We start from the raw sequence: 23,865 nt of genomic DNA on the forward strand, positions 1-23,865 counted from the left end.
TATAAGCAATTAACAAAAGTTATTCCTTGAAAACCTAAGTACATAGTGGTTACATTAAAACACATTAATAACCCTGAAACATTTACACATTAAAAAAAAAACCATTGATAACCCTGAAATATTATGCATGTGGCTATAGGAGAGGGCTGATGCAATCATTAACCTTATCAGCATATTCAGGTATTCTAATCCAGAGTGATAAAGGATGTGTATGATCCAGTAGAAAATTTAGAACAATTAGCATAACTAACTTTTTAATTTTAGACTGTTATTGAAAAATTTAATATCATTATATGTATTATGAATTAATTATATAATTATGTATCACAATATATACTTGGTGTATTTTCAGATGAAATAAAAATAAATTACAAAAAAAAAACCCTGAAATATTTACAAACTATTGGTCATGTAATTGTAAAACAATTCATGTAATATCCAGTACAGGCCATGTAAAACTAACTGAATGATTATCAGATACACTAGATGTCATTTCTTTAAGCAATGTGTATTTGCATTGTTGGTGGTGAACTGTTTTTCACTTGATTGTAATATATCATGTGAAACATAATTGCCTTTAAATTTAATTGTACTCAAATGGCTATAGATTCAGGGATCAAAATTTATTATCTACTTATAACCAACTGCTGCAGAACAAAAAATATGATTTTTCTTATCTGTTAAGATTTTCAACATAAAAATTAACAAACTTGAATAATAGAATAAACTAACAAGATATTCAAATACAGATTTTATGAAATTTTTAACTTTAACAAGTACTAGATAGTGACTGATTTAAAGATTTTTAAGTCTGAGTACCAAATAATTTGCAAAAATCATGGCCACAATATCACCCTGAGTTCTAATCCCAAATTGTGCTGTCTGCACTTAATATATATACAATGTATTTACACAACTACCACTTATATTTAGCATTGCTCCTCCTTTTCTTTTTCTGTTTTTGTTTTTGGGAATTAGTTGCACCTTTAATGGTACCTTGAGCCTGCTGGTGATTTCCTTCCTTAGAAGAATCAGTAGCTTCTTTTGAAGTATCTTCTGATAAATCTGGTTTTTGATCTGAAGAACATTTCATTTTATCACCACTACCCTGACTACTTTCTAATGCTTTACTAGGAATATCTTCACACTTTGGAAGAGATGTTTCCTTTTTACCAGTAGATCCTTGTGCCTCCTTCTGATTTACAGACTTAGAACCGCTAACTTTTTCACTCAATTTTGAATAATGTTCCTCTTGTTTCTCTATTTTTTGCCTAGAATCAGAGGACTTGTACTTAGTGTCTATATTTTTTGGTTTACCGGTAGTAATATAATCTTTTTCTCTTTCTATCTTTTTTTCAATTCCTCCGCCCATTTCTGATTTTCTAACATCACTGCTTTTATAATTGCTTCCATGTTTGTCAGATTCTTGTTTATCAAAACTTCTTCCTTGTTTTCTATCATGAGTAAATCTATCAGTTGTTTTTCCATTATGTTCCTTTACATAGTGACTTTCTTTGTAAGAATGTGATTTGTATGACGAGGAATTGGTCTGCTGAAATCTATCAGGGGTATTGTAATTCTGCTTTCTGTATGATCCTCTTGGGGTATTCCCATATGATCCTCTCCCTCTATTATTTTTGTCATGACTTTCTGAATATGAATGATATTGTCCATACTGTCGAGGTGACCCATAAGAATGATCATACCATCCATGTACTGGCTGTTTACAACTATCATGGCGACTGTTACCATAGTGACCAGGTGTTGATGTACCATGCCAATTTCTTTCTTTAAATGAAGATTTATTTGGAGTTTCATGTGACCTTGAGTAAGACTTTGGTTGTTGGATTCTTGAACCAACTGTTTTTCTTTGAGACTTTGAATTTGAACGACTTCCCCCATCTGATTTTACAGACAGGTTTTCCAAAGAATCTGCTTCACTCAAATTTCCATCTTTTGCCAGAAACTCACAAGATCTCACCATTGTAGGACTCAAACTTCCAGCCATACCCAATGGGGATAACCTCCTGACCTGTTCACCAATTTCTTCGGAATTTGTAGGTGAATTCCTATAATCCAATTGTACTCCATTATCATCAGCACCAATTTTCTCTTTGGCAGCCATTTCTGTAATCAAATCTTTCAAACCTTTTTCAATGGTTTTAATATCAGTCTGAATAATCTCAGACTCAATGTTTTCACTAGTTACTCTGGTATCATCTGTTGTAGTTTTTGACTCCGCTCCTTCAATCTTGGTATCATCAATAATTGATATGTTGGCAGCCTCTTTTTCAATGTCACCTTGAACTGTTTTGGTCAAATCTGCTATGGTTTTAGTGTCATCTTCCACTGTTTTATTGATATCTTTTAATGTGTTTTTAACATCTTCTATTGTTTCAATTACGTCTGCCATTGTTTTGTACTCATGTTGTACTGTTCTGACATTGTCTGTTTCTATGGTTTCTGCAGTTTTCAAAGTTTCATGTGATACTGTCTTTGTAATATCTTCTATTGTTATTCTATCATCTTCCACAGTTTTTGTGATGTCCATTAATGTTTTTCTTACACCTTCTATTGTTTTCACTACATCTGATGTATTATTTTTCTCATCTGTTTCATTTGTATTGTCCATCATTGACTTTGAGTGACCTTCAGATTTTTTTGTGATGTCTTTTGTTAAAGTGTCTTCTGCAGCTGCTGCTTTAGAGTCTGCTGCCTTGCTGATTGCAACTTTAGTCTTTGTGTCTTCTACTTTATCTGATTTAGTTTCTTTGCTCTCAGACTGCATCTTATAATCAGCCTGTACTGTCAGAGTGTCCTCACAAGTAATAATGCCTGACTTATCTGTTTCTGTAGTCTTTGACATACCTTTCACCAAGCTTTCTAACTTTTCTTGAGTGTTTTCGACTCTTGTTTCTTGTACTAATGAGAAAATACTGTCTGTAAGTGTTAAAGGCAAAGATTTTTTCTCAATGGTTTCTTTTTTATCTGTAGTCTTGTCTTTTTCATCAATCTTTTCTAATCCATTAGCTGGCATTTCCACTGGAATTTCATTTTGGACTTCTTTAGCAAGTGTTTCTACCTGTTTTTGTACTGATGATTCACAAACTTCATTGACAAGTGTAATGACACTTTGAGTAAGTGAAGAACTTTTTTCAACTGACTCTGATTGTATGTTTACAGATGTTAACTTTTCTGTTTCTTTTAGTTTCTGGTCTGATGCACAACTGATATTTTCATCTTCAATTTTTTGCTGATTTTCCATTTTGGTTACATCAAGGGTAACACTATGGGTTGGTAAAGGTAGTGATTCACCACTTTGTTCAAGGGAAGGAAGTGTTTCTTCGCTCTGAACCAGACCTAAAGCTGCTGCATAGCTCTGTTTATCATTCTCCTGTCCTACTGGTTCCTTGGTTACTTTGCTTTCTTTGTTGTATTCAAGTGTATCAGAGGTCTCTGTATAGATACCAGTATCAGATTTTACACTCTCATGTAATTTTGTTTTTACAACAAATCCTTCTCCTTCAGTTTTAACATCAACTTCTGATATAATTGTCATTGTCTCCTCTTTCATGTCAGTTTGTTTTTCTTCTGTCATTCTTTCCCTGTCTTTAATCTCTCTATCATGGTTTTCTCCCTGATGATCATATATTTTAGTTACATTCTCTGAAAATGTTTCACCTTGTTTTTCTGTGATAGGGTTTCCATTATCATCGAATTTCTTGGTTATTTCAGTTTCAATTAAAGCTAACAAAGATGTCAATGCACCACTGACTTCGTTCTTGACATCAGTATCACTCTTGTCTGGTATTAGATCATCCTTTTCAGTTTTGGTCTCTTTACATTTCCCAGCAGATTTTACAGCCTCAGAATACTTCAGCATAGTTTCTACTTTTGATGGTGTCAAATCCTTATCACAAATCAATAGGTCCTGTCTTCTCTCTGTATTGTCTCCCTCTTTCATAGCTGATTCATTCTCAGGCTCTGAGGTAAATTTTTCTGATTCCAACTCAATTTTACTCACTTCTAAGGAGTTTTTACTAGCATCTGTACTATTGTTCTTAATTTGATCATGTGCAGGCATAACATCTATGTTAACATTCTGATTTTCACCTTGTTCAGTTTTAACTTCTGCATCAGTTATATTTGAAGAAGTGATTTGCTGTGATTCTTCATTTGTCTGAATGTCTTTCATAGATTCCTTTGCCAACATTCTTGTCTTACCACCAGCATTTTCTCTAACAGTAGTAAGATTTGGATTTGATTCAAGTCTAACGTCAGTATATTTGAGTCTGGATGATCTAGACTTATCCGCAGCATTTTCTCTTACAACATTTAAATTAGGGTTAGTTTCTAATCTGACATCCGAGTATTTCATCTTTAATGACCTGTCAGTCATCTCCTTTTGATTTTTTGACTTTGATCCAGCATTCTCTCTAACAACCATTAAATTAGGATTAGTTTCTAATCTGACATCAGAGTATTTCATTCTTAATGACCTATCAGTTTTCTCCTTCTGATCTTTTGACCTTGATCCAGCATTTTCTCTTACAACCATCATATTAGGATTTGTTTCCAATCTAACATCACTATATTTCATGCGAGATGATCTTGAACTATCTGACGATCTTTGATCATTCTTATTATCAGATTTCAGATCCAATTCCTTTTTCGTATTTTCAGTCAATTTTTGACTAGTTTCAACATGTGCTACCTTTTCAATTGATGATTTACTTCCTATATTTTCACGCACAACTTGTAGAGATGGATCTGTTTCTAATCTAACATCTCTGCACATTCCACCAGCAGGTCTGTCATACTCAGAATGACCACTTTTTCTTCTGAAAATAAAGACAACACTATTTATGAAGAAAAAGATTTATAATTTGATTTTTTCATTATTTAAGGCTTTTAAATATATTTATGATTTAGTTGGTGTAAAATAAGGAGGTATGTTATGATTGCCAATGAGACAACTATTCATCAAAGTTCAAATGAATTTACTAAAGTCACTACATGAACACCAACAAGACCAGATATCTCATTTGGCAGTCAGGAAAAGAGAAATGATGGACAGAAAAGTAACTTCTTGGCCCTTGTTACCCAGTTGCTTGAGCCCTGTTGGTGTCTCCTTGACAATCAGATCCCATATCTTCCTATTCCCATATTACTGAAACATTCCAAAAATTGGAAAGAAATATGAACATTTTAAAAAGTTAATGAAACTAAATTTGGAACATGAATCCTGTTCTTTATTAAGAAACTTAGGAGAAACAAGATATTTAATACATGAAGATAGAGCAAAATCATTCAAAATGCTTACTTTTAATTTTATTTTGACTTTGAAAGTTTATTTGCCGACCTCACTAACCCTGATTTATAATAGTATAAGTTTTATTTCAACTAAGTTATTTGTCATTTCTGGGGCCTTTTATAGCTAACTAAGCTGTATGGGCTTTGCTCATTGGGAAAATCAGTACAGTCATCTATAGTTGTTAATATTTTGTGTAATTTGGTCTCTAATGCAGAGTTGTCTCATTGGCAATCATACCACATTTTCTTATTTTTATAATAATAATCACTCATATTATGTTCAGTGTGCTTTGCTTATTGTTAAAGACCATACCATGACAAAGGTGGGCTAATCTTGTATAAATTTTACTTTTTTCTCTTGCTTCTTACACAGTGTACTTACTTTTCTTGTTTTTTCTTTCTCCAGTCTGACTTTTTCTCTCTGTTTCCCTCTAATGATGGTAAATTCCTATAAAAACAAATCAAAATGCATTAGATAAACTGTTGAAACAGTGATATCTTCTACTTCTATGCAATAAGATAACTATCTACTAAAGACATAAGGACAACAATGTAAACAACATCAGGTCACTACATACTTCAACAATGAGCAAAACCAATACCAAATAGTAAGATGAAGATGTGCTCACTTTAAATGTTCCAAACTATATATATTTGAATGCATAAACCATGCTTTTCATAAAACATGTTTAAACTTTATATTAGTTAGATGGGACAACATCCCTAATGCGCCTCAAAATGAGGAACTCAAAAGTCACGTGTAAAGAAGAAATCTCTGTGTAGTGATATTGGACATGTTTCTATTTTTTACAAATGACTGAGCTTAACCATTTGTGGTGATTAGGAAAGTAGAGGAACATAGAATAAATGTGTAAAAACTATGGAGCTATTAAATGTGTTCAAAGTATTAAATTTTCAAAGAACTTATTGTGTTAAAAAGGGGATATTTTACCACAAGGAGTCGCTTCACAAAAGGATGTTCAGTGTATGCTAATTTACAGATAAAGTAATCTCACTTCGTACTCCAAAAATTTAACCACATATGTGAAAATGTCACAGCTTCAAACAGGCTATCATACATATCCAAGTTTACGATATGGACTGAGCAACGGGAAGAAACGTTACCATTACCGCCTATGTAAAAACAATTAAAGATATTGACCCAGATCCAGGAAAATTACTCTAAATGTCTGTCTGAAAAAGTTTCTTTTTCAATAAATGACAACTATTAAGAAATATTTTTCATGTTCATACAAGTACATCAACATTATCCTGAATTGTTCAACTTGCTGTCAAATTTATGACGATTTCAAAAGATCACTAAAGCTTGTGTTACTTTGTTTACAATGTATTGACAATAAATAAAACTTTAATTTGATTTGATTTAAGTGTTTTGTGTTTGTGAAAGTATAATAGTCTTCCTCTATAAATACTTAAAACATTATCTTGGTATTCAAAATCTGTTTTGTGTGACCCCTTATTGACATCTGTGTTACTTATATCAGCCTCTTTTTGACACACACCTGGATATTAAAGGATGTAATTTTCAAGCTTTGATTTTGTGTTTATTTCTTTTGAACCTTACTTAGTTTCTCCAAAATAAGTCAAATATATTACAATAGACACATGTTGTCTACGAAGCTTTGTTTCCTTCTCTCTTCTCTCTCTGTGTTACACATGACTTTAATACATAAGTAACTTACTCTTCAATCCAATCTTGGGTGAAAATAAGTTCTGCATTGTAGCGAGCTTGTTTTATCCAATAATGAAACTGAAATAAACAGAAATAATATCTAAAGCTAAAATAATGGTACAATCATATGAAACCCTTCTTAAAATTTTGTTTGATAATCAAAACTTCAAATAACAGTACCATGAGTACTGTCAGGTCTTTTAACTACTATTGAACCTGGAATGGTGCATTCAGTAAATATTTCTTTTGTTTAGTTTCATTGTAAATCACATCACATTTCCTTTTTTTTTTTTTTTTGCATTATGTTTTTAATTTAGCTAATAAAGTACTACATTTTATTGATCAACACTACAAATACAGCTTAACAAGCAACTATTCTACACTGTTGCAAAATCTCCACTAAGGATTTCCTATGAAGGCTGATAAAATTTTGCATCTTTACACTCAGATGATCTGATATATTTTGATCTAATTCATAGTTATTAGAAAAATATTAAAATATGATGTGGTAAAATTGCTGATGAGATAACTTTCCACCAGAGACCAAATGATGCAGAGGGTGATCAACTATACAATGTAGGTCACTACAGTTAAATTTAAAAATTGTCTATCATGTCTATAATATATATTTGTCCCTATCTATAAGTAGTATATATGTACTGACTGGCTTAATAAGCTATTGTAGTTTTCTACTTACCTTTCTATCTGCCGCCATTTTGTATTGGTCAATCACAGCTTCATGAATAGCTGTCTGCTTCACGTCCTTCAGAAATCCCAGTTCAAACATCAGTTTTTTAGCATCCACAATTACTCCTTTAGCTGTCTTTCTCTGAACAAACTCTAGAAAATTCTTAGGTTCAGTTTCATACTTTTCTTCCTTCTTTTCCTCTCTTGTTTCTGATGCTGAAGCACAGATTTGATCTTTTTCTTTTCTTGGTCTTTCTGACGGTGAGATAGAGCCTTTATTTCTTTTGCTTGGAATCACATATTTCTGCTTAGGTTTGCTTGTGTTTACATCTGTTTGCTCAGCTTTTTTTTCTTCTACTTTTTCGTCCCTCTTTGAACTTGTTTCTGCCTCATTTTCCTCTATATTTGCACTATCTGTTTTTACATCTGAGGCAAGAATTTTCTCTTCCCCTTCTTTAGATACTTCATTATTTTTCTGCTGCAAGCTAGAACTATTTTCTGTTCCCGCATCTTCTTTAGATTTGGTATCTTTTTTAGTTAAAGATTTTTCAGGTGTTTTACTTTTTCGTTTCTTTTCCTTCCATCTTTCCCGTTTTTCTAATTTTTTACTCAGTTTATTTCCTCCTTGACCTTGTGAAACTGGCATTTTAGGTACAACATACTTTGCATCAGCATCAACATTATACTTCCCATTTTCAATCATGGATTCTGTTTTATGAACTTCAGTTGATTGATTTTTTTCTTGAGTATTGCCACAATCATTTGTTGACATACTATCATGTTCAGATTGCTGTTTAGAACTATTTGCACCAAATGTAATGACATCTTGTGCATTTGAGTTTTTATCAGAGCTGCTTATTGATAGTTCATCAACTGTTTCCAAGTTTCCCAGTTCTCCAAAAGCACTCCTAACTTCTGATTCAGCATTGTTCTTGCTTTCTTCCAATCCAAAAACATCCTTTTGATCAATATGCACAAAGCTTGTAGTCAAGCGTCTACTTTCACTTTCTGATGGCATATCAATATCAAGAAATGCACTAGCATTCATATTGTTCCAGTTTTTGTCATTTAATGAAGTCATATCTTCAGAAGCTTCCTCTATTTTAATAAAACTATCTGTTGATAGTTGAACTTTGCCCTCTGAATTATCTGGCAGGCACTGAAATTCTTTGGACAATCTATCTTTATGTTCTGATCTGGTTTCTATGACAACACAGTCTTTGTATACATGTTCTGAAATGAATACTATAATATATCAAATGTCAATTTGAGTCTTCAGGAATAACATAAATTTAACCAAACAAATCTAACTTTTCAACTAAGATATTACACTATTATAAACCATCATAGAATATATGTATCTGCATGATAATACAAGAAGTCTCACAGAAGTTATGTTCAAAAATTGATACAGAAAGCAAGCAGGCCCTTACTGTGTATTACTTACTTTGCAAGTTTAAATAGTAATGGTCAGATCAAATCAAGGGGAAATGGCAAAACAATTTAGACATTGGTACAAGAAAAACCAGGGGATTTTATAAGAAAAACAAAATAAAATTTATAGGAAAACAATGGTTAGTGGAAATCTTGCCCGAGGAAAAAAGATTTTATAGAAATTAAAATGATTAAAGAGGCTACGATGAGGGTGGTTTTTAATGACCTTGACTTCCTATGTGGGTCATGCATGGTCAATTAAATGGATAAGGATTACCTTTAGTTGTAGAGGTGTCCACACTTTCCCATGTTGATGCTGACATTGCAGGTCCATCTACAAGTACTGGTTGGTCTGGACTTGATTGATTCACAACACATTCAGGACTAGCTGATTCTCCGCTGGTTTTGCTTTGTGTCAGTTTTATATAATCATCAGATTTATCTGTGTCCACTACTGTTGGATCCTTCTCACCTGTAAATAGACATTTTTACCTGATGTATTTCTATGCAAATTATTCTTGGTCAATTCGTCAATTGACCAAAATCAAATCTCCATTCTGGTTGACCGTTTTAATTAAATATATATTTTATTGTCTATTTTGTTTTAAATAATTGCCACTGACATTAAGAAACAACCAATTAGATCACATATTTTGCATACTTTATCTGCTTCACTCCTTTAGTTTCCAGGTAGAATTTTTATATGGGCACAAATTCCCCAATTACGGTAAAAAAAAAAAAAAGCCTGTGTCGCTCACCTTGGTATATGTGAATATTAAACAAAGGACGCAGATAGATTCATGACAAAATTGTGTTTTGGTGATGGTGATGTGTTTGTACATCTTACTTTACTGAACATTCTTGCTGCTTACAATTATCTCTATCTATAATGAACTTGGCCAAGTAGTTTCAGTGGAAAATGTTAGTAAAAATTTACAAATTTTATGAAAAATTTTAAAAATTGACTATAAAGGACAATAACTCCTTAGGGGGTCAATTGACCATTTCAGTCATGTTGACTAATTTGTAAATCTTACTTTTCTGAACATTATTGCTGTTTACAGGTTATCTCTATCTATAATAGTATTCAAGAAAATAACCAAAAACAGCAAAATTTCCTTAAAATTACCAATTCAGGGGCAGCAACCTAACAACCAGTTGTCCAATTCATCTGAAAATTTTAGAGCAGATAGATCTGGACTTGATAAACAATTTCTCCCACTGTCAGATTTGCTCTAAATGCTTTGGTTTTTAAGTTATAACCCAAAACTGCATTTTACCCCTATGTTCTATTTTTAGCCATGGCGGCCATCTTGGTTGGTTGGCCGGGTCACTGGACACAATTTTTAAACTAAATACCCCAATGATGATTGTGGCCAAGTTTGATTTTATTTGGCACAGTAGTTTCAGAGGAGAGGATTTTTGTAAAAGATAACTAAGATTTACGAAAAATGGTTAAAAATTGACTATAAAGGGCAATAACTCCTAAAGGGGTCAACTGACCATTTTGGACCTGTTGACTTATTTGTAAATCTTACTTTGCTGAACATTTTTTCTATTTACAGTTTATCTCTATCTATAATAATATTCAAGAAAATAACCAAAATCAAAGAGCTGAAGAGCTCTGAGGGAAAAGACGGCCATTGTTTCAATTTTTAGGGGGTATCTTTTGATAGTCTACATACAAAGAATGAGCAAAAGAACAGCTAGAACATATAGAAAGGCTGACAATAATGAAACTAATTGTTGTTTATTGTTATTTCATTTCCTTAGTAAAGAATTCATCATAGAGACAATTTGGACCAATGAGATCTGCACCTTCTAAATCAAAACATTTGATTAAAGTTGGGAGTTAATTATCTAAAATTCAATTGAATTTAACAACTACTACAATATATTTTAGAATTTTAATTATGTACAACTGAACAGCAAGCTAAGACCATTCTCATTTTTTGTGACAGTATTCTCAAGAATGTGAGGACTGAAAACTGAAAATAATTTTCCATTGATAAAGTTCCCAGTTACAACTCTCATCACAGGGATACATGTACTTATAAAATCAAATATGATTGATATAAGCTGTGTGAAGTTTGTTTCCAGATCCCACATTTTGATATATCTGTAAAATTCATGAATAAATAGCTTTAAACTACAAAAAGCAATATTTAAAAAAAAATGAAAAAAAAAATGACCACTACCAGTGTTTTCATTAAGAACCGGCCGCCGGCCATTTTGACCTGTTCAATTCAATTTCTGGCCGGTTCAGTTGTCCTGAATAAAAAAAAAAAAGTCCTATTTTTTTTTTATGAGATCTTTTTATATTAAAATCATGACAACGGAGTTCGAGGGAGTTCGAAGATTTGTGTTTATATTTTAAACCGACATGCGGTTGCAACGACGATTTTCATTGGCTGTTATTTTAGACTTCCTGTTTGACACACGTGTTTATCGTTGTTATGATTGAATGAATAGTATGTACCCTCGCAGCTCTCGAGTCTTCATTATGTATGTATGTACGTAGATCTCTCCGTTTACGGAGCACCCAGAACACTACATGATTTTTTTCACTTTAACAACTACCACGTCAAAGAGTAGAAAAGGTTTGGATTACTATGTAGTTTGACAAGATTTGGAACAGTTTGAATGACGTTATAGTTTTACTGTTTAATTGATGTCTACAACTGGCCCCGTCGATCTGCCGGCAACTACAGAGCATCCGAAAAGGGGGCAGGGTACATCGATGAAAAGTTGCATTGACAGGTCCCGTTCCAAATCATAGATATATTTCTGGTCATAATACTTTCAGTTGTGAGGTATGTAACCCTTTTAAAAGCTATCAAATGAAATTAAGAAGAAGTGGAAGCTCATGTTTTCTTATAAATGAGCCTGGCCAGCACTTCTTCTTCTTCTTTCTTTACACATCTTTTCATACCACCGGGATAATGGGAAGGGGGATATTTAAAACTGCTGCGTGCAGGGGAAGTGCTGTCCAAATTTTTTAGGGGTCCTCAAAGGTAGGACAAGAATCTGGTTTTAAATGTAAATAGCACCATAATTTTCTTATTGTCCCAAGTCCCTATCTAAATAAAATTAACCTCTTGTCAGGTTCAGAGTTTTTGCTACTACATGTACATGTAACCTTTTATCAACAATATAAAGCCAGAAATAAATTATGATGCTCAATGTAGTATTTTTTTATTCTGAGGATGAATCAGATTTTGAGGACGATTGTTGCTGGTGAACTCTATTTTGGCATGGATAACAAGTTGTTATACATAAGTGTCATTGAATTGTATCCATCAATCATTATAATAATTAATCTCTTATTAAAGTGATAAAAATGAAAATATTTCAATATTATACTTTCTGACTTGGTGATGTTAGATAATAATTCATTCATTGACTTTGAAAAACTTTAGGTTGCCTACATTAACAGTAGTACTGTAAAAGTGACATTTTAAGAACAATAATAATTTTATGCCATGGCCAGAATTCAGGATTTTGTGTCTAATTTTTTTTTTTAAATCTTTGAGGGGTAGAAATGACATTTTCAGAACTATAGTTTTATGCCAGGAATGCAGGTTTTTAAGCCTTTTTGTTTCAAAAACAAGGGGGCTAGTGGTAAAAGTGACATTTTCAGAACTATAATTTAATGCCCAGAATGCGCCAGAATGCAGGATTTTGCGTCTAATTTTAAAAAAATCGTGGGGGGGCAAGCCCCCCCAAACCCCCCCTTTTAGGTTTGGGCCTGCTTAAATCTCTAATTGGCCACTTCAAACAAAATGAAGTGAAACCCCTGACTACAATAATTATGCTGGTACGCAAAATTATTTTTTAATTGATGACTACTTATCATATATATACTTAATGTGACATTTTTAGTGTTCAGATACATTAGCTTTCATTTTAGTGGGTAATTACTCATCAATTGAGGTGATCCTTAATTGGAGAAAGATTCTAAAAACATAACTTTACAGAAAGAATAAAAACTGCAGTGGCTCTTCTCAATCTCAATAGGTATAAAGTACAAAAAGCAACATTTTATTTTTTTTAATCTTTTTTTAACCATTTCAATAATTATGTTGGTACACAAATTTTTTTTATGTAGAAGACTACATATACTAAATGTCACATTTTAAGTGTTCAGAAACATTTACTTTGATTTTAGTGTATAATTACTCATCAACTGAGGTGCTCCTGAATTGGAGGAAGATTCTAAAAACAGAACTTTACAGAAACAATGAAAACTGCCGTTTCTCTCCCCAATCTCATGTGTCCCCATTGACATTGTTTACCGCGAAAGTTGACCTACAAATTATCTGATTATAGCCTAAGATTAAATCATTGCATGTTGGTGTGTGAATCATCTACACTACAGCAAACATCATTAGGTTTACATTTAACAAATACGGATTTTGAATTAGTATGCAAATACTGTGAATGATTTTTATAATGAATAAAGGATATCCCTGTGTAGTGTGGCATTCCAACAATGACGTCACTAGGTTAGATATATTTAGAATATTTCGTAATTCTGATTTTTCCGGAATGTAAAAGAAACGTATATAGTGTAAGGGAAAGCTCAATATACGATAATTTCACGAGAAACAGAAGGGAAATGTGTAAAAAATGTATTTAAAGTCAGTCTGTTCTCCTTGCCATCAATTTCAGTATGACATTTTGAGGGGGTTTCCAAACTATCAAAACAAAATGATTGACGTGAGGGAATGATACTCTGGCCAACCCCATTAGGGAATTGACGGCTTGAAGCCGTCTTTCCCCAAATAGCAAAAATTTCCTTAAAATTACCAATTCAGGGGCAGCAACCTAACAACAGGTTGTCCGATTCATCTGAAAATTTTAGGGCAGTTAGATCTTGACCTAATAAACAATTTTACCCCATGTCAGATTTGCTCTAATTGCTTTGGTTTTTGAGTTATAAGCCAAAAACTGCATTTTACCCCTATGTTCTATTTTTAGCCATGGCGGCCATCTTGGTTGGTTGGCCGGGTCACCGGACACAATTTTTAAACTAGATACCCTAATTATGATTTTGGCCATATTTGGTTAAATTTGGCCCAGTAGTTTCAGAGAAGAAGATTTTTGTAAAAGATAACTAAGATTTACGAAAAATGGCTAAAAATTGACTATAAAGGGCAATAACTCCTAAAGGGGTCAACTGACCATTTTGGACCTGTTGACTTATTTGTAAATCTTACTTTGCTGAACATTTTTTCTATTTACAGTTTATCTCTATCTATAATAATATTCAAGATAATAACCAAAAATAGCAAAAATTTCCTTAAAATTACCAATTCAGGGGCAGCAACCTAACAACGGGTTGTCCGATTCATCTGAAAATTTCAGGGCAGTTAGATCTTGACCTGATAAACAATTTCTCCCACTGTCAGATTTGCTCTAAATGCTTTGGTTTTTGAGTTATAAGCCAAAAACTGCATTTTACCCCTATGTTCTATTTTTAGCCATGGTGGCCATCTTGGTTGGTTGGATGACGACGGACGCCAAGTGATGGCAAAAGCATACATTTCCTTTTAGGAAAGGTGAGCTAAAAACAGGACAATTTCCCGAAATTTTCATTCTACTAATGAACTCAAAATCCTTAACTTTTTTTTCTAGACTTTTTCAATTCCACGCATCTGCGCAGCAATCTACTTCCTTTTCCAGTTTCGTTGGCACAAGACTTTAAATAAAATTTATCAGTCTAGTAAAATATAGGAAGGGACTCAATACCTTTTCATTTTTAATAATTGTTTGATATGAAAAAAACGTTACCTGATGACAGCATTTCTTTGTTTACCATGTTTACATTGAATACGACTTCATAAATTAAATAATGTCACAAATAAAATCCCTAACAACAGAACTAAAATCAGAAACGTTCAGTATTTCTTTTTCTTTTTTAACAGATTTTGAAGTTACAAAAAAATAATTCATACAGACTTCATCCTCTTTCACAGGTAAAGCCTGCCTCATAACAAAATGTCAATACGTACATTAACATGAGAATTTTGTTCAACAATGAATGTTTCCAAGTGACCAACTTAAAAGCTAGATCTAGCTGGCAAGTAAAGAAAAAATGCAAGCCAAAAATATGGTTTGAAGTTCCAGGTGAAAATACAACAGTGGAAGGCAAACATCAATAAATCTCTTAATAAATAGTTTTCGTTGAAAATAAAAGAATACATTACTGACTTTGATTTATTCTCTATTAGCCAGTTTCTGTCATTTTGTATTGAATTTCCCACTATTTTTATTTTGTGTATTGATTTTCACAGTCACATGGTTTGTGTACATTGTATATAAATATGCTTAACTAATAAAATCTAAAATCCTAGAATGAAAAGGAGATGACACTGTACATAAAACAATAAAGTGAGAAAAGTATTTAACTGATTTTGTGAAATTAGAGTTTTTAACACTAAATGTCTAACATATGCATATTTCATGGGCAAAATAATCAATACAATGGTGGTTGAAAGTGTGCCGTAAATGCAATGTATGGTATTGATTGACAAGCAGAAATCAATTGATAGCCCCTTAATTGGTGACACACAGTTAATTTTACTATATAGGTGTGAAATACATATATGAGAAACAGGTGCAAAATATATAGACAGTACTTAAAGAGTTGTTCATGATCATGAACTAGTTAATTATCGTCTCTCCATTACATTCATTATTTTGATTATCACTATAAGTACTAGGGGTTTTAAAGAGGTCATTTATGAAATTCCCTAACATTCTAAAAGTAAATAAAAAGATTATTTAGGTTCAACAATGAACATACGACAATCAAAAACACTCTTTTTAAATGTTTTTGATTTTTAAAACTTAAGATTATAAAACATAAAACTTATTAATAACGAGAATACAGCCAGGTAGGCCAAATAAAAAAGAATGTGTTTACTGTACCCATACCTACCCTATTTTTTATCCCCTACCCCAAAGTTTTATGGGCCATTTTTGATTAAGCAATGTTAAAGTCACAATGTTGCTCCCATAGACTCAATGTAAAAAATATAATAAAAATTAAAAAAAATCCCTACCAACATGTACCTATCCTATTTTTTTTTTCAGCATGTGACAGTAAACACATATACTTTTTTGTTTGACCTAATCATTTTCAATTGCCTAGTGGGTCATTTTGTCCGTTGACATGGTCTGGAGAGTAACCTTGATCAGTTGATCATTATTTCATGTGTTTCCAGAGTGGAATTCATTATTATAAATCAGCAATTATGTAAACCCATAATAAATAAAAGAGCCCACCTAAATTTTAATGAAAGTGTGAAAAACATGGTAAGCGTAATCAGAACACATAAACTGTGCTCCTTTTAATCTAAACCATATAATGTGAGATAAGATAACATTACTTTAACATGCATAGTGATTTTACGATAATTTTATGAATCATTTAGAGCAACATGACCTCTTTCAAAAAGAAACATGAATTAAATAACATTATACCACACAAAGGATAATTTAATATTTTGTTGAAACATCTCAAGAACAAAATGGCAGGTATACAAATGAACTTTTTCACTCCTCTACATTCTTTAATATTCAAACAGTTGTGCCCTTGAAACTTCACAATCCCACTTGTTTTTCAACTGTTTCAATAAATGAATTTCATTAGAAAACATACAAAGTATTTTTAGAATGACATGAGAGGAATTTGCTTAAAAACTTTAGCTTGATCTAAGTCACAAAGAGAGCTATATGCCATAGCATTAAAAGTATCTTAATATTTAATACATACTAGTACTACTTTCTTGTAGGTTATCTGAGGGTGGTTTTATTTCCACATTTATCCATGCTGACTTTTCAGAGTCAGGACTAGAATCTACTGAGTTATTTCCCTTTGAAGCTCCTTCTTCAATTTTTACATTTGAAAAAGCTGCAACTAAACAAAGTCATGAACACAGTATGATGAACAATAAATTCAATGTCAAATGTTTAACAAAACAATAATATTACTGTCTTTTTTTCAGCTTCTTTTTTCTTCTATCACTATAAGTTTTGACATATTTTTTTTTGTATTTTGTGCTATCCATGCAGTTCAGTCAAATCAAATCATGCACAGTAAATGTAATATCTAGATCACTTTTTATTCTGACAGGAAAATTCAGAACTTTTTTTGAAAATAAATAATGTTCCATTTTTCTGATTGGTCAAAATTTTCAATGATCTCTAATTAGAAGAGAGAAATAAATGGTCTACTAAAGTATGTTAACTTGTAAATTTGTCAATTTGATAAGTGAGACCCAATTCAAATCATTGATAAGACACAAGTGTTAATAGATTGTGTATTTTAAAAATGTTTGAATATAAATTAATAGCTAAGGCCAATTAAAATTAATTGCTAGATTTTCATCCCCGCCCGCCCCTCTGAAATCGTCCCGCCCCGACTTTTTTTATTTAACAAAAATACGATTTCCGGATTTTATCATGTCCGTTACCGGGAACCATCGATAATTTCGTTTCATTCAACACTCCCTGTTTCAAATTTCGTTTTTGTATTTCTCCGAGTAATCTAATAACGATATGATTGAGTCGACATATTCTGCTGCTCTATTATGACAACATCTACCGAGAATAGAGATTGATAACGAGAAGGGCATGAAATATTCGAGTAACGAGTAAAACGCCTTGTCATTAAACGCACAAATTGCAGTAGTCACAAGTGAATCGAAAACCGTGTTTTTTCTTTATGTATACGATGACTTTGTGTCAGGAAATTTGGACTGTGAATGATATCCAAAGCGCAAGAATCGTAGAACAAATTGGTACAAAAAACATGACTGGAGTAAAGAAATTGACACAAGCACGAATTTGTTTGATTTATGACCGTATATTGTGAAAAAAAAGTCGACAAACACGCATTTTAATTCCCTTATATTTACCCATGGCTGTTGTTTTTGTTGACAAACAGCAAACACCCTCTGTAACTGTCCCAATACCCTCGATTTAGTCATTAAACAACAACTACTTTTTGATTAAGTTCATGTTTTACATCATAAGGCAGCAACCATCTTTTTTTTCCAAAAAAACCATAGCCCCCCCCCCCCCCCCCCCCCCCCCGAAAATCAAATGGTTGCTGCCTAATTACTTTCCACACTGAGTTTACATTTTATTATGTACTCATAATACTTGTGTTGCATACAATTGTACCAAAACATTTTATTGATTTTATGTGGACTACAAACTATTGCTTAGAAAGCAAAATAAATTTGGTGTAGGTCTAGTCCAACTGAAGAGAGCATTTCTCTTCCCTTTGATGTATACTATAAATAGGTTTCTAAAGCGGTAATTACATGTATAACAGTGGTTGTCAATCAGGGATTTTTATTTAAGAGTTTAAAAAATAGTGTCAGATTCCTTATACAACATGTATCTACATTATACAAGCTTGTTTTCCACTAGCATATACCCCGCGGTATGAAGAACTTGTGACAAGGGTTTCATATGAAATAAAATTTAAAAAATAAAATCCTCCCACCCGCCCCATGTTTTTCAAAAATTTGGATGAAAATCTACTAATTAATTTTAGTTGGCCTAATAGGCCTGGCATACTAAGTTTTATTTTTTTTTAAATGTTATGTTAACTTGATAATGGCTATCACTTTGATGCGAAAGCCATTCAAATCTAACCCTGGATTTGCCTAAGGATTAGAACTTTTCTGACAGAGCAGAAGATCATTTTTCTTCTCTTTTTTTCTTTCTTTCAGGACTAGATTTCATCTTACTAGTATGACCTACTCTGCTAAATGTAAGGCTAAAATTGAGAATGGAAACGGGGAATGTGTCAAAGAAAGAACAATCTGTCACGTGAAAGACCAGAAAACAGCCGAAGGCCAATAATAAGTCTTCAACTCATCTAGAAAATCCTGCACCCAAGGCGGTTGCAGCCAGCCCCCATACAAAAATCTGGAAGATTTTTTCTTACCAAGTGGAGGTTCCTCACTTCTTTGTCTTTTTGCTTCTGGAGTAGACCTTTTCTTCCCTTTTGATCTTGTTTGATGTTTACGTGGGCTAGTATCTTCAAATGAATGTCTTCTTTCCTTTGAAGAACTTTCATCTGTTTTCTTTTCAATCCCTATAACAAGTAATGGTATATTTTTTTGTATAAGAGGTCCTTCATTCCAAATCAATTCTACATTTCATATTAGTCACTTTTAAAGGATAAAGATTAACCACAAAATATATTAATTTAACATGCCAGGATATATTGAACAGATGTTGAAAAAATTGAACAACAGTTTCAGCAAGTTAATTTAAACTGCTGGTCTTAATGTATTGCTGTTTCAAATTAAAAAAAATAATAATAAAAGAACTGAGGTCCAATGTACCGGAGTTGAACATTTTTTATCTGTCCAAAGAGCAATAACTAAACAAACCCTTTTTTCTGTTCTTTAAAGTTGCTTAATGCATATCTTACGTGAAATGAAGGCATGACAGCAAATACAATGCAACTTCTGATAGGATTTATATTTCCAAAGGGGCATAACTATCATCGAGAGACAAGTTTTGCAGTATGTTATCTTGTGTCCTGTTCCTTGTTATAACCTTTTTCACTGAAACTCTTTTGGCATGGCCAGTTGTGCTTGCAGTACTTGGAAGGCAATGCTTACTCTGTTGATGCACCCCAATTTGAGCTGTTTTTTAACTGAAGTATCAAATCTTGGTTGGAAAATTTCAATTTATTATTGGAATAGACCATCAGAAAACCTCTTTATCTAAAGAGACAGTGAATAGGGATTCCCTTGATTTAAGTGTTAGCTAACAAACTAATATGAAGTAAATGTAGTCTACTTTCCTTACAATAGTAATGTTTCTTATGTTCAATCTACTTACCAAATACTTTGGACATTAATCTACCAAACATATTGAAGTGGTTCTATACTTATCTGAAATAAAATTAAAAACATGAGTATGCATTTTTAATTAAGAATGAATTATTTTTTTCTATAAATAAACTGTCAACACAGATATGTCTTGCCTTTTTGTGATTTTAATTATGCATATGTTGAAATTAAAAGAGCAATACTTTAACATGTAAGTTATATTCAAAGTCAATGAACCATAACTGACGGTACATGGCTTAACAATCTCCATGGGAATGAGATGTGCTAATGCTAATACAACTGCATACCAAATACCATTGACTTATCATAATTATATATATGTAGTTCCTTTTAAACAAACGTAAACACAAACATTAACTTTGAAAACTATGAAAAAGTTTCAGTAAATGAACCATGAGGGGGTGGGGTGTTAAAATCTCAATGGAAATTAAAACTTGCAAATGACAATAAATACCAAATATCATTGACTTAACATGTACATAAGTAGTTCATCTTAAACTGATCTAATCACAAACTAATACATGTAAAACTAAGCCAAAGTATTAAAGTCAATAGACCATGACTGAGGGGGCAGGGCCAAATATTCTCCATGGAAATTAGATATGCTAATCCTTATTCAACTGTATACCAATCAACATTGGCCTACTACTAATGGTTCCCCTTGAACTGACCTAATCACAAACTAATACATGTAAACACCGCAAAAGTTTTAAAGTCAATAGAACATGACTGAGGGGCAGAGTCAAATAATCTCTATGCAGGGCCAAATCTCCAGGGAAATAAGATGTGCTAATGCTAATACAATTACATACCAAATATCTGACGTACCACAAGTTGTTCACCATAAACTAGAACTAACCACAAACTAATACAATTGTTAATGCTGCCATCGCCAACACCCCAAACAACATACCTACATCTTTCCTTTCGACTCCGTCAAGGGGAGAAAAAGAGTATTACTGGTCTTAACAAAATTGCTTACATCCCCTTTATTCAAACTTTGGTGGATAGTTGTTTCATCGGCAATCATACCCCATATTTTTTTAATTATTTTTTCAGTGAGTCAGATATTCTTTCAACCAAGTTATATCCCCCTTTCATGGCAATCATTTATTTAACCACATTTTGATTTTAAAGTTAACTACAACTTGAACTGCAAAGAATTAATGAAGTGCATGTTTTCCCCTGCACATTTGGTTTTGTATCTGTGGATACTGACCTTTAAAGTTTTATCAATCATATTGAATTTCAATTTGTATTATAAATTTGAACTGCCTACTATAAATCATTTCACTGATATCAGTATTCAGTTAAAAGGAAGTTGATAAATGATGAATGTGACACATTTTAACGTGCTCTCTTATTTTACTGCTTTGATGCCTTTCAGTCGCAGTAAGGCGTCATAGCAAAAAAATAAAATGGCCTTTCATAATTGTTTGGACTAGTGGAAAACTGGGTTGGATAACATTGATAAATTGTTTCCTGAATGCTAGGACAGTTTATGAATTGTCACAGTAAGACCTCAAAGCAAAAAAAAAAAAAATAGCCTTTCTGACAAGACGTCATAATCCACTTTATACAAAGTCTAAAATCCTTCATAAAAGATGTTGTATCAACTAAACTATAGGATGAACTATTTTTTTTCCTGATATTAATGTGCACAGTGGATTTCATTTTCTGACAAGTGGCAAAATATTTACATTAGAGTGTACCTGAAACACCTCACAATTTCCTCCTGGAATTTCCTTGCTATGAGAACGTTTGAGAAGATATGTTACATCAAATATCCAAAGAGGTCACGATCAGAAACCTGAATTTTGCTACTATGCTAACAAGACTAGACGGCGAGAACACCAAAGAAATGAAAGCCAATCTACAAAGTGGCACACGACATCGACAGAACTGGCACACTTGATACTGCTGTTCCTCAATCCCAATCTTAACCAGTGCCATACCATTTTACAGCACAGAGAGGAAAATACACTGAGCAAACAGAACAAGGGTAGCTGCAGAACCGTAGCTCTTATACATGTAGGTCCTTATGTTATTTTTTGACTATTTGCAGACCCTAGATGCCAACCCCCTTTTGACACAATCAGTAACAATCTAACAAGTTTTCAGTAATTTTGAAAACTTTTCAGTAATCATTCAAAAACATGCATTTAAGAAAACAATTACTGACGAATGGTTGTAGAATGATGTGCAATAACATGTTTCGTTCAACATGTTATCTGTAGTATGTATTCCATTCATTAGTTGTTCAAACAGCCTCTTCTCATACATTTTCGTTTTGTCACGGAAGTAGAGAAAGCGGGAAAGGTACTTCCATAAAATGCAAGTTTGCCTGTTCGGAAGTCAGTTGGTTATCAAACGATAGGTCGATAACTCCCGTTAAACCGGAAGCATTACATTGGCGTTTTCTAAATACCCAACCAGGCCGGAAAAGCAATGATAAAAATCTGTGTTTTACAAAATTGAACGGCGATGACTGGGCAGTCTGTAACTAATCAACTTTGACCGTAATAGCATAGTTTTAATCGCTAAATGGGAAAAATTACTGAAAAATCGTAATGGTTTGCATCTATGTATGGACTGCAAATAGTCAAAAAAAATAACATATGGACCTACAAGAGCTACCGTTCTGAAGCTATGGTCCACAAATAGTCAAAAAATAAAAGAAAGACATAACAGCTACAGTTCTGCAGCTTATATCAAGGGATGTACTTATTTTCATGTGTAAATAGAGGTGGTGGTTAATGTGTAGAACAGAATCTCTATTAAAGTGCATTGGAATAATTGACAATTTCATGATATTCACACTGAAAAGTGGGTGACTAATAAAGGGGGAACAGTACAGACTAAACTGTATCCATTATCTTTAAAACGAGTGCCCAACTTTTATAACCTCCCTTTTTTATTTATTCTTTTGACACTCCATCCAACAAATATTGTCTTTCTATTCTGTGTACGTATTTATTAATTTTATAGAAGTATTTGTTAAGATGGGGGAAAAATTAATAGATGCACAATATTCTTGGGGAACACTATTTTGGTTTACAAATACAGCATGCACCCGAGCTAATTGATGCCATACGAGGTTCAAAAGTGATTGTCACCTCGAGTTTTGCATGTCAATTGGTCTATTCCAATCTGTTGAATGTATTTTTCCCCGCTTAAAGTTGTCTTTTACTGACAAAGAGACGAATTTTAGTTGATATAGCTGACTGTTCTGTTCCAGTCATCAAAATTTGCCGCCATTTAGTCAAGGTAGGTAAAACGTTTGAGTAAAAGCTTCATCTGTTATAGAAAATCCCTCCTGCAAAGGAATACTTCGCACAAAGTTGCTTTTTAAGAGAAAATTACTTGTATTTTCCGAACAAACATGACAATTTAAAGACAAAACGACTTCTTTCACAATTTTATCTTTTCGTCATTGCAATGTAGTAATGTTGAGGTATCTCACTGCATGCTTTATTTAGAAGGGTGTGCTCGATTCATATTACTGTTTTGCCACGTTATGGTTTTTGTCGAGCCTGCGACTTTTATCGCAGAGAGCTCGACATAGGGATAGTGATCCGGCGGCCACGGCTTTATCTAACTTCTTAAAAGCTTTATATTTTAGAAGGTGGAAGACCTGGATGCTTCATACTTTGTATATGGATACCTCATATTACGAAGCTTCCGTCAGTTACATGTCCAATGTTCTTGACCTTCATTTTCATGGTTCAGTGACTACTTGAAAAAAAGTTAAGATTTTTTGTAATGTTAAATTCTCTCTTATTATAAGTAATAGGTTAACAATATTTGGTATGTGCGTACCTTGCAAGGTCCTCATGTCCGTCAGACAGTTTT

The 23,865-nt window shown here is 32.8% G+C and overlaps 1 protein-coding gene across 4 annotated transcripts; it reads right to left on the reverse strand.

The window, feature by feature from the left end:
- Positions 1-826: 826 nt before the first annotated feature.
- On the reverse strand, positions 827-23,298 carry LOC143048078 (uncharacterized). 4 transcript variants are annotated; one of them, XM_076221522.1, is made up of 9 exons: positions 23,130-23,298; positions 20,003-20,055; positions 19,113-19,244; positions 16,908-17,045; positions 9,405-9,599; positions 7,704-8,938; positions 7,017-7,084; positions 5,696-5,761; positions 827-4,841 (listed from the first exon to the last, which is right to left on the reverse strand). In XM_076221522.1, exons 2-9 carry the CDS (start codon positions 20,031-20,033, stop codon positions 917-919), a joined length of 5,790 nt encoding a protein of 1,929 aa, XP_076077637.1. In that variant the 5' UTR covers positions 20,034-20,055; positions 23,130-23,298; the 3' UTR covers positions 827-916. The 4 variants fall into 4 exon arrangements, with proteins under 4 accessions (XP_076077637.1, XP_076077636.1, XP_076077635.1 ...); XM_076221521.1 differs by having other exon boundaries at positions 7,704-8,926; positions 19,095-19,244; XM_076221520.1 differs by having other exon boundaries at positions 19,095-19,244.
- Positions 23,299-23,865: the final 567 nt, after the last annotated feature.

The sequence above is a fragment of the Mytilus galloprovincialis genome, chromosome 10 (assembly GCF_965363235.1).
Source record: "Mytilus galloprovincialis chromosome 10, xbMytGall1.hap1.1, whole genome shotgun sequence".
NCBI classification, from domain to species: domain Eukaryota; kingdom Metazoa; phylum Mollusca; class Bivalvia; order Mytilida; family Mytilidae; genus Mytilus; species Mytilus galloprovincialis.